General features: G+C 36.0%; 1 protein-coding gene across 1 annotated transcript; it reads left to right on the forward strand.

Moving 5' to 3' along the window:
• Window positions 1-16,533: 16,533 nt before the first annotated feature.
• On the forward strand, window positions 16,534-17,322 carry LOC129906614 (uncharacterized). Its single transcript, XM_055982428.1, has 2 exons — window positions 16,534-16,617; window positions 16,680-17,322. The coding sequence occupies exons 1-2, from the start codon at window positions 16,569-16,571 to the stop codon at window positions 16,967-16,969; spliced, it is 339 nt and encodes a 112-aa protein (XP_055838403.1). The 5' UTR covers window positions 16,534-16,568; the 3' UTR covers window positions 16,970-17,322.
• Window positions 17,323-17,545: the final 223 nt, after the last annotated feature.

A 17,545-nucleotide genomic window follows, 5' to 3' on the forward strand; every position in this document is an offset into this window, starting at 1 on the left:
TTCAGTTGAATGCCCACGTTTAAAGCCAAACTGTTGGGGTTGGGTAAGTTCCTCATCGAAATGAATTAGAATTTTTTCAATTATGATTTTTTCTAGTATTTTACCAGCGTTAGGGAGGAGTGAAATAGGGCGAAAATTTTCAATGTTATTGGAGCTATTTTTTTTTTTAATCGGTTTTAGTTTGGCTACTTTCCAAAAATTTGGAAAATAACAATTATTAAGGCAATTGTTGAAAATAGGGGTCAAGACCTTAGCAATTGTTGTATTTGATTTTCGAAGGATGAAATTTGGGATATTATCCGGGCCAGAAGATTTTTTATTGTTGAGAGAGAATATTATGGATTCTACTGAACTTTGTGAAATAAATGAATTATTGGAAGAGGAATCGGACCTGTCAGTTGGAGAAAAGTTATGAATTCTGAAACCAGAGTTCCAGACATTGAAAGAAGAATTAAATGTGTTAACTTCCAGCGTGTTAGTAATGTCAGATTGGAGAGTTTTTTTATGAGAAAAGATTAGTGTAATAATTTTCAAAAGCCCTGATCTTTTCTAAAGGTGTATCACAAATTATGTCCCCATACGTAATAGGGTGATTATAATCTGACTCAATTTTTTTCCTTGCAGTTATTTGGTCAATAACTTTAAAAACATTTGAGGATGGTTTCAAACTTTTAAGCTTGGCTCTAAATTGAGAATTGATTTCAGTTCTGACTCTTTCTTTGATGATGGTACTCAGACATCGGATACGGGAAGATAGTTCAGTATATTCATAATTTACTCGGTCACCAAGCCGATGAAATATTCTTTTCAGTTGATTTTTCCAAATTTTCCTAGTTTTATATAAGTCGAGTGTAGCTTCGGAAATTCTGTGATGATTATTGTGAAGTAATTTTTCGACACTATTCGAGTTAATACAGCTGGTTAGGGAGTTAGTAAATGAGGTGATATGAGAATCAATTTCTTCATTGGATAGAATTAAGCGAGTGGTTAAAACTTGTCCATTTTGTATTCTTGAAGCATTTATAAGATAGAGGAACGGTTGGGAAGGTTGAAAAAGATTGGAGTTGAATTGAAAGGAATACCAAGAAGTGGTCGGATATTAGATCAAGTGTGATACAGGTGACCTTGTTCCCATCAAAGCTATCACTACGAAGGTTGTTCGAGATTAGGAAAAAGTCTATATGAGATCCTGAACTAGGTCTAGTGGGCCCTTCTGCCGCTACTATGTCATTATCAAGGAACCGACTGAGCGCTGTTGGTGACAATTCACCGAGGAGCTGCTCGACTTCTAATTTTTTATCAAGTGAAAGCATGGAATTAACGTTTGCTGTTATAAGATTTAGATTCATGGGGAGAGTGAAGCGATGAAATGCAAATAAGCACCTGGCTTATCATTTTGGAAGAGTTTTTGATATTTTGGCCAAAAAGCCCTAATTTTGGATATAAGTTCCCCAATGGGGACTCCAAATAGGTTTTGGGACTCTTTTAGGAAGTCTGTTACATCACAGCCCATGGAGGAACTTTGTTGAGTCTTTGGCTGTGTTTTTGGTTCATCCGCCATGGCTGACCTAGCAGCGGCTGCGAATGAAACATTGTTGTTTATAAAAGACTGTTTTGTTGTGTCTTTTCTTTTCAGATATTCTGCTCGTTTCGGGCATCCTCTAAAGTTAGCAGGATGGCCCGGAGCTTTGCAGTTAACACAGGCAGCTATTAATGATTCACTTTTGGGACCGAGTTCGCATTTCCCTATTTCGTGATAGGTCAGGCATTTGACACACCTGGCCACAAACGAACAATATCTGGCCACGTGACCAAATCGTTGGCATCTGAAGCATTGCCTCATGCCAGAACTTTTCACTGACTCCCACTTAACACGGTGTCTCAGTAAAAATTTGATTGCTTTAAGTATCCTCAAGTACGCATAAGAAGAGATCGAGTGGAATTCCACTTTCTTTCGACCATTTTGTCTCGAATTATTTTACAGCTACCCTCAATGAGGGCTCCAGCATCGAGATTTCTTTGAGAATTTCTTCGGGGGAAAATTCCCCAGAAAGCCCTTTGAGTATTATATTAAATTTTTTATTTTTCTTCGGGGTGAAGGAAAACGCTTCGATTTTATTTATTTTGAATTGCTCAAGAAGTAGGCCGTAAGAGCGAGTGCGAGAGATCATGTACAAACAAAATAGAAGATAATAAAGAGAGAGAGATACAACTAGCGCCAGTGGAATTTGTTTGAACTACAAATTCCAATACATACGCATTCCATGAATTTCTGAGGAAAAAAAGTGAAAGTAGACTCTTTTTCAAAAATTTATTGTGAGAAAACTATTATAGCAATTCTTGTTTTCTAACTTGATATTGATAGAAAAAATAATGAAAAAAATAAAAAAAATATAACAAAAAATCTTAAAATTCTGGTTTCTTAGTACAGTTTATTGTTTTTGGGACTACTTAAAAAGCGATTGGAGGGTTACAAAATAATATTTTTCAACAAAATATAGCTTTACTCCATAGTCAATAAACTAAGCTTTTAAAAAAATTATACTTTGAAAAACAAAGAAATTAAACCAATTTTTTAAATAAAAAAGTTAAGAAAAAAGACTTTTTAACATTTTTTGTTGTTTAAGACCTTAAAACTTAATGGGCCTTACTAATAATCAAATTTAAAGCTCAGTTAAATATTTAACTGAGCTTTAAATATTTCTCCATACCAATAACCAATTTAATAGGCAGGTTAAGGGTTAACTCCACGTTAATTTTATAGCTGGAAAACTGAACTATAAACGCACGGTTAAATTAAAACGCACGATTTGCACTGTCATTTGACAGCAAAAAAAAAACATTTGTCAAGTCAACCAGTTATTGCGAAAAATTAATAATATTGGCGGCAAATTATTAAATATGTAAGTAAATGGAAAAATGTATTTGTTTATAAATATTTATCCTTTTTTTAATAAATATTCATTACTTTCAGAAAAGGCTGAAACAGAAAACTTAAAAAGAAATAGATCTGCAAATTTTAATCGTCGTACTTCACGATAGATGAACTTTTTTTTGTATGCACTTTTGGCCTCCTTGCTTGGGCTCCATTTTTTTAACTTTTACAACCAAAATAAAAATATATGAAGGTATGTAGGTATTTTGTAGTTATGTTTTTGTTCATTATTATATTCATTATTATATTGCATGCAAAAAATTTCACTTCAATGATGTCATTTTGACAACAAATGTAATAGATCTGGTAATAGAAGCACAATTAGTTAAACGCGCGTTTATTTTGATTATTAGTATACACCCAATTTAACGGGACGGTAAAATTTACCCCGACGTTACTTAAACGTGTGTTTAGCGATTCATTATTGGTAAGGCCCAATTTAAATTTCTTAAACTAATCAGTGTGTTAGTATTTGAGTTGAGGTACTTATTTCTTTTTATTTCGATGAATTTTTTTTAATAATTGCAGAAGTTACACATGTTCCAACATTGTAACATGAGGAAAAATAGCTTCAGTTTCGATTAATTTTTTTCTATGAAAAATACATTTTTAGTTTTTCAAAATAGCTTTACTCCGTAGTTTGATTCAATCTCAATGCAAAATAGAAATAAAAAAAATAAAAATTTTAGTCTAACTAAGAAACAAACCGATGTCTTTCAGGTCGTTCTAAAACAACGAAAATTGTATCATGTTTTGTTCTCTCTTAATTACAAGTGCACACATTTGGAAATTGTGGGGATGAATATATTTAGCCTTGTTTATTCCTAAATAATAAAATTTATTTCATTCAATATCTAAATTCTGTTGTAGAGTTCAATTTTATAATGCCAAAGTCATACCTAGAACTGATAAAATCTGTTATTTAAAATAGTTTTTAACTGAAGAGCAAGTACGTACATAAAATCTAGTATCGTATTTTGTTTTATTGAAAAAAAAAACAATGATAACAGTTAAGAATTTCTTGCATCAGAACTTCCTTAGTGCACATTCAGCGAGAAAATATCGAACACACCTTGGAATTTGAAGTGAGCTGTCAATCCGTCATGCAACGTATTCTATGTGTCACCCCTTTTTGTCCCATCCTTCAACTTCAACGGATGCGTCAATCGCGTGGAAATATTTGGATAAGCGCCATTATGGTGACCATTTTTGGTTTTCTTATTCATTGCTATAAAGATATAAATTAAAAAATGAATATTTTCGTATTGGTAATTGGTTTACAGTAGTGATATTAAAGATGATTTGTTGACTAATTAGGAGTTTATATTCGAATAAGTGTGGAAGAAAGGAAAACAAGATTTTAATTTTCTCCACTTATTCGAATATAAAGTAGTGATGGACATTTTATATTTTTTATCTAAGGTCAAAACAAAGCTAATTCTCTAATTTTTAAGAAAAACCCAAGCAAAATTTAAATTTTTTTGTCTGCTTCGAAAAAATGCGGTTTGACGGCATCCGTGTGATATTTGGAACAAAATATGCATCTGATGGGACAGAACATTTTAATAAAATAGTTTTTTGAGCGACGTGAAATCCGATAAACAATAAAACAATATTAGTTTCAGTCGAACACCTTAATTGATTTCACAAATTTTTTTTACTTTTAACACAAATAACAACAAAAAAACGACAAAACTTTTTTTTATATATATAGCTATTGTGCTAAAAGGAGTACCTTGTATGCATTTCGGAATGTTGTCATTCCATCCTCAGCATCACGACTAAAATCCAAAGGTAGGTGTTGTTATTGTTGTTGTGGGTGAAGTTAGTTGATAAGAGAGAACAAGTTTGATTCAATGTTCCCGTTATCTAAATTCATGGCGTTTGGGTCTTTTTGTATAAAAAAGCTTTCATAAGCATCAAGTTTTCGCTCATCAAATTGTTTGATGAGCGAAAACTTGATGCTTATGAAAGCTTTTTTATACAAAAAGACCCAAACGCCATGAATTTAGATAACGGGAACATTGAATCAAAGTTGTTCTCTCTTATCAACTAACTTCACCCACAACAACAATAACAACACCTACCTTTGGATTTTAGTCGTGATGCTGAGGATGGAATGACAACATTCCGAAATGCATACAAGGTACTCCTTTTAGCACAATAGCTATATATATAAAAAAAAGTTTTGTCGTTTTTTTGTTGTTATTTGTGTTAAAAGTAAAAAAAATTTGTGAAATCAATTAAGGTGTTCGACTGAAACTAATATTGTTTTACAGAACATTTTGTTTACTATCCGCCAAGCCAATAATTTTCAAATTCCATTGGAGGATGGCTACGATCGTCGGATTAAGAAGCCTCTAAAAAAACGAATTTTTCAGATTTTTTTTCTGCTTCGAAAAAAATGCGTTTTGACGGCATCCGTATGATATTTGGAACGAAATATACATCTGACAGGACAGAATATTTTGTTTTCTATCCGTCAAACCAATAATTGTCAAATTCCATTGTAGGTTGACTACGACCTCATTGGATTAAGAAACCTCTAAAAAAAAACGATTTTTTCAGATATTTTTCTGCTTCGAAAAAATGCGTTTTGACGGCATCCGGGCGACATTTGCAATGAAATATACATCTGGCGGGATAGAATATTTTGTTTTCTATCTGTCAAGCCCAAAACTGTCAAACTCCGTTTGAGGTTGGCTACATCTCGTCGGATTAAGAAACATCCAAAAAATCCAATATTTTTCAGAATGAAAATGTATGTCTGAGAGTGCGCACACTACAACGATTAAGTATCGTCTGATCAAAAAGTTTGTTTGTTCAAAAAAAAAGTTTGTTTTGCGACACAATTGCATTCAAACAAAAATATTTCCTAGCGACCCGACTGTTTAGTCGGCTGCGCACACTAGGAGCCCAACCCGATAAACTATCGGCAGATAGAAAGTTAGTACGCTGGTGATGCGAAACGAAAAATTCAAACTAATACGGCCAGCTATAAGAATAAATTTAATATTATCATATTAAACGGAATAACACTCATAAAAATAATAATACAAAATGTATTTGTAGCACTCATTACAATGCACACACTCACCCACTCAATTAAATAGCATTTTAGCATTCATTTCAATGCATACCCACTCACACAAATATAAAAAAAAAAATTTAGAACTCACTTCTTCTTCCTTTTTCTCGGCGCTGTTATGATCTCGATATCGAGGAGATCATAACTTTCCCACGTCACTGCTTCACACTAGTGATCCGCCTGTGGGGTTCGCCGGGTTGACCTCAGAAATCGGCGGCAAGCCTCCCGGTTTTGTATTGTTCCATTTCTAAGGCCAACTGAATGCTGGTGTTTTTGCATTTGCCTGTACCAGGAGTTTTTAGGCCTACCTTTCTTTTTATTTCGTGTTGGAACGTTGTATGATAAGGCTTTTCATGACAGGGTTCTCAGAATCTCTCCTTTGAACATGGCAATACCAACTGAGTCGGTCGTGTTCAATTTTTTGGGAGATGGTGTTTTTAACATGAAGGCTTCCTCGGATCTTCGTACTTCTAATTCTATCAAGCTTTGTTACTCCTGCTGTCATACGAAGCATCTTCATCTCAGCTGCCGTTAACTTACTCTCATACTTTTTGTACATTGTCCAACATTGTGAACCGTATGTGAGTGCTGGACGCACAACTGCGGTGTAGAGTCTTCCTTTCAGCTTAGGGGGCATTTTTCGATCACAGAAGATATCAGAATTTTCCCGCCACTTCATCCACCCTACGCTTACGCGATGATTGATATCGTCATCACAAGTACCTTTGTTATTTATCATAGACCCCAGATATTTAAACTTTTCACACTTGGGAAGCACTACACCATTCAAATAAATGTCAGGAATAGGCCTGTGTGGATCAGAAAATGGGCAGCATAGGTATTCTGTCTTTCTCGCGCTTATGCGGTACCCATTACCTTCTAGAACATCCACCCATACATCAAGTGCTCGTTGCAGGGATATCGGGTCTTCACTTATGATGGCTCCATCGTCAGCAAAGAATTCAAAATCAACCAATACCACATGCAAATCCTCCAAGGAATCTCGATGTTTTTCCATAATGATTCTGATACTCTGGATTGCATCTGTGGTTGATTTACCCGCAACAAACCCACACTGGTCATCAGATAGCCTTATTATTTTTCGCAGTCGGCTACCCAAGACTCGCTCAACGATCTTCATAGTGTGTGACATCAGCTTAATCGAACGGTAATTATCACAGCTTCGAGTATCACCCTTCCCTTTGAATATTGGAAGAAGGTAACTTTCCCTCCATTGATTAGGCATTCGATCACCTCGCATAAGCTTGGAAACAAGAACCATGAGCCATCTATACCCGATGTCTCCCATCTTTTTACAAAACTCTGAGGGTATTTCGTCTGGCCCAACAGCTTTTCCCTTTTTGATGAGCGAAAACTTGATGCTTATGAAAGCTTTTTTATACAAAAAGACCCAAACGCCATGAATTTAGATAACGGGAACATTGAATCAAAGTTGTTCTCTCTTATCAACTAACTTCACCCACAACAACAATAACAACACCTACCTTTGGATTTTAGTCGTGATGCTGAGGATGGAATGACAACATTCCGAAATGCATACAAGGTACTCCTTTTAGCACAATAGCTATATATATAAAAAAAAGTTTTGTCGTTTTTTTGTTGTTATTTGTGTTAAAAGTAAAAAAAATTTGTGAAATCAATTAAGGTGTTCGACTGAAACTAATATTGTTTTACAGAACATTTTGTTTACTATCCGCCAAGCCAATAATTTTCAAATTCCATTGGAGGATGGCTACGATCGTCGGATTAAGAAGCCTCTAAAAAAACGAATTTTTCAGATTTTTTTTCTGCTTCGAAAAAAATGCGTTTTGACGGCATCCGTATGATATTTGGAACGAAATATACATCTGACAGGACAGAATATTTTGTTTTCTATCCGTCAAACCAATAATTGTCAAATTCCATTGTAGGTTGACTACGACCTCATTGGATTAAGAAACCTCTAAAAAAAAACGATTTTTTCAGATATTTTTCTGCTTCGAAAAAATGCGTTTTGACGGCATCCGGACGACATTTGCAATGAAATATACATCTGGCGGGATAGAATATTTTGTTTTCTATCTGTCAAGCCCAAAACTGTCAAACTCCGTTTGAGGTTGGCTACATCTCGTCGGATTAAGAAACATCCAAAAAATCCAATATTTTTCAGAATGAAAATGTATGTCTGAGAGTGCGCACACTACAACGATTAAGTATCGTCTGATCAAAAAGTTTGTTTGTTCAAAAAAAAAGTTTGTTTTGCGACACAATTGCATTCAAACAAAAATATTTCCTAGCGACCCGACTGTTTAGTCGGCTGCGCACACTAGGAGCCCAACCCGATAAACTATCGGCAGATAGAAAGTTAGTACGCTGGTGATGCGAAACGAAAAATTCAAACTAATACGGCCAGCTATAAGAATAAATTTAATATTATCATATTAAACGGAATAACACTCATAAAAATAATAATACAAAATGTATTTGTAGCACTCATTACAATGCACACACTCACCCACTCAATTAAATAGCATTTTAGCATTCATTTCAATGCATACCCACTCACACAAATATAAAAAAAAAAATTTAGAACTCACTTCTTCTTCCTTTTTCTCGGCGCTGTTATGATCTCGATATCGAGGAGATCATAACTTTCCCACGTCACTGCTTCACACTAGTGATCCGCCTGTGGGGTTCGCCGGGTTGACCTCAGAAATCGGCGGCAAGCCTCCCGGTTTTGTATTGTTCCATTTCTAAGGCCAACTGAATGCTGGTGTTTTTGCATTTGCCTGTACCAGGAGTTTTTAGGCCTACCTTTCTTTTTATTTCGTGTTGGAACGTTGTATGATAAGGCTTTTCATGACAGGGTTCTCAGAATCTCTCCTTTGAACATGGCAATACCAACTGAGTCGGTCGTGTTCAATTTTTTGGGAGATGGTGTTTTTAACATGAAGGCTTCCTCGGATCTTCGTACTTCTAATTCTATCAAGCTTTGTTACTCCTGCTGTCATACGAAGCATCTTCATCTCAGCTGCCGTTAACTTACTCTCATACTTTTTGTACATTGTCCAACATTGTGAACCGTATGTGAGTGCTGGACGCACAACTGCGGTGTAGAGTCTTCCTTTCAGCTTAGGGGGCATTTTTCGATCACAGAAGATATCAGAATTTTCCCGCCACTTCATCCACCCTACGCTTACGCGATGATTGATATCGTCATCACAAGTACCTTTGTTATTTATCATAGACCCCAGATATTTAAACTTTTCACACTTGGGAAGCACTACACCATTCAAATAAATGTCAGGAATAGGCCTGTGTGGATCAGAAAATGGGCAGCATAGGTATTCTGTCTTTCTCGCGCTTATGCGGTACCCATTACCTTCTAGAACATCCACCCATACATCAAGTGCTCGTTGCAGGGATATCGGGTCTTCACTTATGATGGCTCCATCGTCAGCAAAGAATTCAAAATCAACCAATACCACATGCAAATCCTCCAAGGAATCTCGATGTTTTTCCATAATGATTCTGATACTCTGGATTGCATCTGTGGTTGATTTACCCGCAACAAACCCACACTGGTCATCAGATAGCCTTATTATTTTTCGCAGTCGGCTACCCAAGACTCGCTCAACGATCTTCATAGTGTGTGACATCAGCTTAATCGAACGGTAATTATCACAGCTTCGAGTATCACCCTTCCCTTTGAATATTGGAAGAAGGTAACTTTCCCTCCATTGATTAGGCATTCGATCACCTCGCATAAGCTTGGAAACAAGAACCATGAGCCATCTATACCCGATGTCTCCCATCTTTTTACAAAACTCTGAGGGTATTTCGTCTGGCCCAACAGCTTTTCCCTTTTTGGAGTATTTTACAGCCTCACTAACTTCTTCGACTTTGACATCGGATACTTCGCTTAAGTTAGGTGAAGCTATTGGAAAGTGTAGCCTTGGAAATTGTTCATTTAGAAGTTCATCACAATACTGTCGCCACCTGTGGAGGATTTCATCGTTTTCAACAAGTAGTTGGCCTTGAGCATTGTTAATGAACTTTGGCGAACAGATCTCCTGAGTATTTCTTCTTCTTTGGGCGGCTATTTTGAAGATGGTTGCGCCCTTATTCACGTTTTGTCGTAGCTCTTGAATAGCACCAGCAGTCGGGGTAGAAATTTCATCTAGCTCCCGATATAGGTCTTCTGTATTCTTGGCTTGAATTTGGGCACATATCTTCTTGGCTTCTTTCTTGCAGTTTCTATATTCCACTTCGAGGTGTGACTTTTGCTCTGTATTATTAGAGGGGCACTTCGACCAAGCTTTGAAAGCCATTTTCTTTTTACTTACAAGTGCTTTAGCTTCATCATTCCACCACCATGTTTCTTTGCCTTGTTGGTTGTGTCCTTTTGAAACCCCTAACAGTGTTTTGGCTTTTTCTATGCAAGTTCGCTGTAGGAGGTCCCACATACTTTGTGCTGTACTCTCTTCATTTCGAAATATATTGGTGTTGTTATACAGATAGTCTTGCATATTCGAAAAAAAAGCTTCGCCTTTTTCCTTATCCAGATTATACCATTTGATCTTCCCAAAAGTCTTTGTCTGTTTGTTGTCGTTCACTCACTCAATTATAAAAATTATAAAAAAAAAAATAAAATAAAATAATGTGTTATACAATGCATGCACCCACTCACCCAATCTAAAACAAAACAAAAAACTTATTTTATTGCACATTAAAATACCCACCCAACACCCTTTTGTTAATAATAAAATCACTCAAATTAATTAAAAAAAAAAAAAAAACTAATCCACACATAAAACAAATAAAAATAAAATCATTTACATAAATAAAAGTCAAAATAAATACAAACCGTTTAGGTAATAAAATCTTACATAAAAGGTCATCTCATTCACTTTGAGCTCACCCATAAAACATTAATTGTATATACAAACAAACACACACATAAGGTACAAGAAAGTTAGTTTAAATTAATAAATAAAATTTACTAACCCAAAACTTTCATATTGTAACGATGAATTACTGAACAATTTTTAACTAAACACACTCCCACTACTGCAAAGGTAGAAATGTGAACGCACCTTTAATAACTAAGAAACTACCCTCTGAACTCGTCCCTTAAAGATTCGACTGCTTAATATCCCTTGCTGAATATACCAAAAATATCCCACTGGACTGGAAATATGAAGCGCCCCTCCTGGAAAGGAAGTTTCGAGAGGCAGGGACGAGAGCCTTCGGGGACATTCTCGAGTCTCGGGGTTCTGGTATAAAAAGACAGTGTGGACACCGACCGGGGACAGTTTGATTTTGAAAGTGAAAGAGTACAGTACAAAGTGTAATAAAGTGTTGGAAATTGTAAGAAGTAAAGGATTTAAAAGTGCGTTTGTTTGAGCGAATAATAAAAGTGAATTGAGTTATAATAAAATGTGTTTTAATTTGAACGGAAAGATACGTGGAAATTAAATAAACGAAGTAAGTTTTATTGTGAAACCGGAATAAAACATTACATTGGTGTCAGAAAAGTGGAATAAAACTAATTCATTTGTGCGATTCAGATAATTTCGCGAATAAATAGAAAGTGCGCGTGTGTTTGAACAAAAGAAATAAACAAAAAGAAAACAACAATGTGAAATAAGTAAAAGAGAAAAATCTTCTCGAACAAATTGAGGCACAACGCAATGAACAGAGAGAACAATTAGAAAAACAACAGAGTAGTGTTCTCGAAAAAATGGAAGCACAGCAAAAGAACCTTCTAGACGAACAGAAAACCCTCATCGAAGGTAAGCTTGATACGATCGAGAACAAGTTGTTGCTCTTGATGCTTCCATAAAAGACGTTGCAAAACAATCCCAAGAAAAATTGAGAAAGTTGAAGAAAAACTCGAGCAAGTAGATGGAAAATTCGAGAAAGTGGATGACAAATTTTAAAATATAGAAGTTAAAATGCAAAGTATTGACAAGGTTAGAAAAATTAAGATCCGAGAAAGTTCTGGTGAGTATCCAAAGAAAAAGGAAATGCATCCACCAACCTTTGATGGACAAAGTTCTTGGTCAATCTACAAGAAACAGTTTGAAGCAGCTGCCACAACAAATGGCTGGGATGTGAAGACAAATGTATAGCGCTGACTCTTGCTCTTAGTGGTCCTGCTGCTGAGTTGTTACAAACTTTACCACCAGAAAAGAATGGTAACTTTAACGCTCTTGTCCAGGTCATTGAAAAACGCTTTGGAGATGGCCATATGCAAGAAGTCTTCCGCGTCCAACTCAATACAAGAATCTAGAAAAGAGGAGAAACTCTGCAACAACTCAAAGCTGATATTGAAAGGTTAGCTCATCTGGCATATCCGACAGCAGGAGAAGACATTATCAATCAGTTCGCGACAGAAGCCTTTGTTCGTGCTGTATCTGACATAAATCTTCAGCGAGCGATACGAACCGCTGGAAAATGTTCCCTTCCTGAAGCATTAGCGTTCGCATTGACACCGGTGCCACCACCTCTATTGTACGAAGAGACTTTGTGAAGATGACATGGCTACATAGCACCAACAGTAACTGTCTGAAGACCGCCACAGGAGAAGCAGCAAGGGTGTACGGTGAAGTCCGTCTTACGATCCGTATGGCAAAACTAGAGTTTTCGCATGTGTTTTTGGTGGCAGATATATGTGACGAGTGCATCATTGGAATCGACTTCATGAAGGAGCATGGAATCATTTTGGATATAGGTAATCAAGTCCTGAAATACAGAAATGTGGAGATCCCAATGGTCTATGGCAACGAAAACTCAACAACAATTAGAACTGTCATCAAAGAAGACATGTGCCTGCCTCCTCCTTGAGAAGTTTTTGTGTGGACGAAACTAAAGGGGAATATTGGAAGCCATCGATACTTCATGGTTGAGCCAGAAGTTGAGCAAAGTTCCCAAAACGTCATCATCGGGAAGACTTTTGTGGCACCAAAGAACAACATGGTACCTGTGTGGATACTTAACATCAAACCGTACCCAATCAAGCTCAAGAAAGGAGAAATTGTTGGGCAATGTGAATCTGTGTCCGAATTAACTAACTACAACGAGATGGACACACGGATGACTGTGAACTCGGAGTAACTAAATACTCAAATTCTAAAATCAGACAACTTGAGTCAACGTCAGCTTAATGTTGCTGGAAGGCTTCTTCACGAATATGCTGATATCTTCTCTTCACCCAGCGGGCAATACGGCCGAACACAACTGGTGCAGCATCGAATCGATACAGGAGATGCTAGGCCGATTCGTCAACCAGGAAGACGTCTCCCCTTGGCCAAACAAGGTGAAGTTGAAGAAAGTTCAAAAAGAAGGATGGAAGCACTCGATTTTGTGTCGACTATCGCAGACTGAATGATGTGATGAAGAAAGACAGCCCCACTGCCAAGAATCAGCGATACTCTAGATGCAATGGAAGGAGCACACTGGTTTTCAACTTTGGATCTGAAGAGTGGTTACTGGCAGGTAGAAATCCATCCACAAGATCGGGAAAAGACGGCTTTCTCCACAGGAAATGGTCTGTGGCAGTTAAATTTCATGCCGTTTGGGCTATGTAATGCTCCTGCTACTTTTAAGCGTTTAATGGAGTGTGTTTTAAATGGATTAACCTGGAAATCTTGCCTAGTCTATTTGGATGATGTCGTCGTTTACGGGAAAACATTTGATGACCATTGTGTGAAGACCGGGGTGAAATATTTGGGGCAAATCATCTCATCCCAAGGAGTAAAGACTGATCCTGTGTTACCGTCCTAGCTGGGGGGGAAGGGGGATAAGAATGGAGAAAAGCGAGGTTAGGATTTTAGGTTGGATAAAGAAACGGTGATGGCAAAGGTAAGATATGAAGTGAGAACGGATCCTTAATCGAAGGAAGAAGCTGAAGCTAAATTATTAATGTAAGTATCGAACAGAAAAGGAAACGGAATGGAAACCGGATATGGAAATTAAAGATTTCGAGGGTAAGCAAAATAAAGGGAAAAATAAAAATGTATTGAATGGGATTTTTTTTTTTTTTTTGGGATGAGTCTGACTCTGGGACCTGGTACGCTCGCGAGGCAAGGCTCAACTCGCCGGAATAGGGGGGGATCTTGTCCCTCGGTCAGACTAGACCAGGTAACAAAAACATAAATCGTGCCAAAGAAAAATTTCACAAAAAACGAAAACGTTACACACAGGTAACCCTCCACCACATAAAAAAAATACGGCTTACCACCAAGTATCGAAGAAAATTTTTCGGAGTGACGTTGCAGATGTTGGGCAACGCATAGCCCACCCTACCATGGAATCCATTTCCGCTTTTGTTGAATTCCCCTGATATCTTCCTTCATGCGTCCTTCAGCCCATTATGGATTATCGCCCGGGGCACATACCTCCCACTCCACCCCCTGAAAATCAAAAACCTAGAATTCCATTAAGCTGGTGTACAGCTCAGAAAAACACATGACGGTTTGGGTGATTCACAAACATAATTTTTCTTATTTTTTATTAAAGAATTTTAAACGATTCGACAAACATTGATTGGATAATTTTCATTTAATTTAGTTTTTAATTTTATTATAAATTAATTATCAAAAAAAATTTTTATTTTTGTTTTATTTTATTTTTATATGACAAGTTATATTTTTTTTTTGATTTTTTTTTTTTGATTTTTGTTTAAAATTTTTACCTTTTTTTTTTTATTTTCAAAAATTTGAATTTTACTCTATTCTTCTTTAAACTCAAAAATAAAGTTTTCAAATAAAAAAAGTATATAAATTTATTTTATTTTTTTTTTTCTTTATGACGAAAAACATTTAACACAGAAACTTTCCTTCCGCCATATAACCCCAATATGAATTGAAGGCCAATTGGACCTCAAGGTGAATATCCCCCTGTACTTTTTGAAATACAAAAACTCACTCTGGATTTTGGACCTTTGTGTCCTTTTAATTCAAATTTTCGAAACTCTACCCCTGCCTAAATTGAGCTCAGTTTAGGAGTACAAAAAAAATTTTTGGTTGCGTCTTCTATGACGTCCTTTCCCGAAGGCACCGAGGGTTGGGTTCTCTAACTTTAGCGGGTATCAACTTTCCCTCTTAAAGGATTTCGTATTTGCTTTTATCCCTTTTTTTTTTTTTTGAAGTTTAAATTTTTCAAAAGAATTACAGAAAATTGAAAAAAAATTGAATTATTGAAAAAAAACTATTTTTTCTTGTTTTACAATCATTAATTTCTTAAACGAAAATATCACCCAAAAAAAAATTTTTATGATTTTAATTTTTCTCTATCTTTCATTTTTTTCTGTTATAAATATTTCTTTTTTTTGTAATGATTTCTGTTTAATTTTGTTTCGGTTTTAATTTTGCGGATTCTTCGTGGAAGTGCCTTTTGCACGCATCTGGGATTCTTATATATATGTCTTCAAGATTTATTTTTGCAATTTAGGTTGGAGTTTTCCTTTCTTCATAATTCGCCGAAAAAGTTTTTTGAATAAAATGCTTGGAGTGAAAGACGATTTGAAAGAATTCTCAGGTGCATTCAATAAATTTTACTTGAGGAATGTTAAATAATATTGGCGGCCACGACCGTTTGACTTTGTCGGTGACCGCCAAATCTCGAGACCCTTTCACCGTTAAAGCCTAAACGCGTTGGAACGTTAGATAACTGTATTTAAGATTATCATAATGTACCACTTACCGATTTGGGATTTTTTTATTTTTCTTACTTAAGCTTTTCAATAAAAAAAACTTCCTTCGCTCGCCAGAGGATCAGTATCCGGTTTTGGTTCTTTTTAATTTTTGAATTAAAATTCAATTCGAATTATTGCCGGATATACAATATACAAAAAAAAACGCACTGCCTTACAAAAAAAAGGTCTTGGTTTGGCTGAACTAACTTTAACTTTTTATCACTTTGGTAGCTGGTACTAGCCACCGACGATATGAATCCACTTTTACAAACTACTTGTACTGGTGGATAACTACGCTATAGCCACCCAGTGTTTCTTTTTTTTCTATCGTTCCAGATTTTCTCCCACCATTTATCTCTGACTCTATATTTCAGGTTGCAAATGGTGTGATTCCTCACACACCATCATCTGTGATTCATGTACCTATCAGGTATATAGCCCTAGTAGGTGTCTTCCCTATGTCATAATCATTTCCAATCATGTGCCTAACTGATATACAGTCATAGTAGTTGCTTTTCCTATACCACAAGGTGAATATAGTAGTGATAGCATGGACACAAACCCATAACCCAAAAAGATTTCTTCCAATTTCTACTTGTTATAGAAGATTTTGAGAAACAACAATTCATCGGTTTCCTTTTGCCTTTCATATCCGGCTACATTTCCGGAATGAAATATAATTATATCTCATGAATCTTTTCTTTTTCTACAGATCTACTCCCGACTCTACCTTACCAAATGGACTCATCTCTATAATCTACTACTTTTTTTCTTTTCTAGATTTTGTTACTTCCCCTCTTAACGAGGCGGCCATCATTGTTTTGACGAAACTCTCTCCTACAAAAATGGAGTCAAACGTCAACATCACGAAGAAGGAGGACGTCTGCTTGGAAGGTAAATAATTTTCATTTTTATTTTTATTATTATTTTTTTTTTTTAAATATGTTTACTTATAGTCATCGTGACAAGCCTAAACACTTCTTTCAACAAATCAGCCTCCAACAACGACAGTGCAAATTCTATACGCATCGCCAGTGCTGATACATCACTAAATGCATCCCTCCCACCAAGTCCATGGGAGTCGCGACGCATTCGTGCCGATTTAATCGAAGCCAAGGCTAGAATTGTTAAATTTAAACAAGAAATCGAACGTCAACACGAAATCGTCAAGAAAGGGAGTCAATGTATGATAGTAAAGTTCGTGAACTCACTAAACAATGTGATTTCTCATCCAACAAACTGCTAGACATGGAAAAGCACATGACTGTGATGCGTAAGAGAGAACAACGTTCCAAATCCGAATTTACTGCTGCCAAGAGCGAACTCAATGAACAAGAGTTAGCTTACGAAGAAACGATTCATGAGCTTCAGCGAACTAATGCGGAAATTGAAGAGAATGCGAGACTCATGCAACACGACTTGACCAATGAATTGAGTGACTATCGACGACACTCAGACAATGATACAGCTTTCCCTTATTTCTCAACTCTATCAAAATTTTGAATGGAAGTTCAAAATTCAAGTCAAGGTAACAAAAGTAGCCGCGAATTTCTTGGATATAATTAATTTGTAAATATTGACATAAATGTTTAAAACAAAGTTTTTTGTTTTTTCTTAAAGGATGGAATTAACATAATATATTGTTAATTTTAGAGAAGAGGCTGAATTGCAAATGTTTTCTTTTAAAAACATTATTATTGTTAATTTGTTCTACAGTACCTTTAATAATTTTTTTTTTCTTTTACAGGAGTGTACATCATCTTTCTACTATGTTTTGGAATATCGTTAGCAGAGGAATGATCCCACTTTGGAAGGGAATGAT

This window comes from Episyrphus balteatus, chromosome 1, assembly GCF_945859705.1.
Source record: "Episyrphus balteatus chromosome 1, idEpiBalt1.1, whole genome shotgun sequence".
Lineage (NCBI taxonomy): Eukaryota > Metazoa > Arthropoda > Insecta > Diptera > Syrphidae > Episyrphus > Episyrphus balteatus.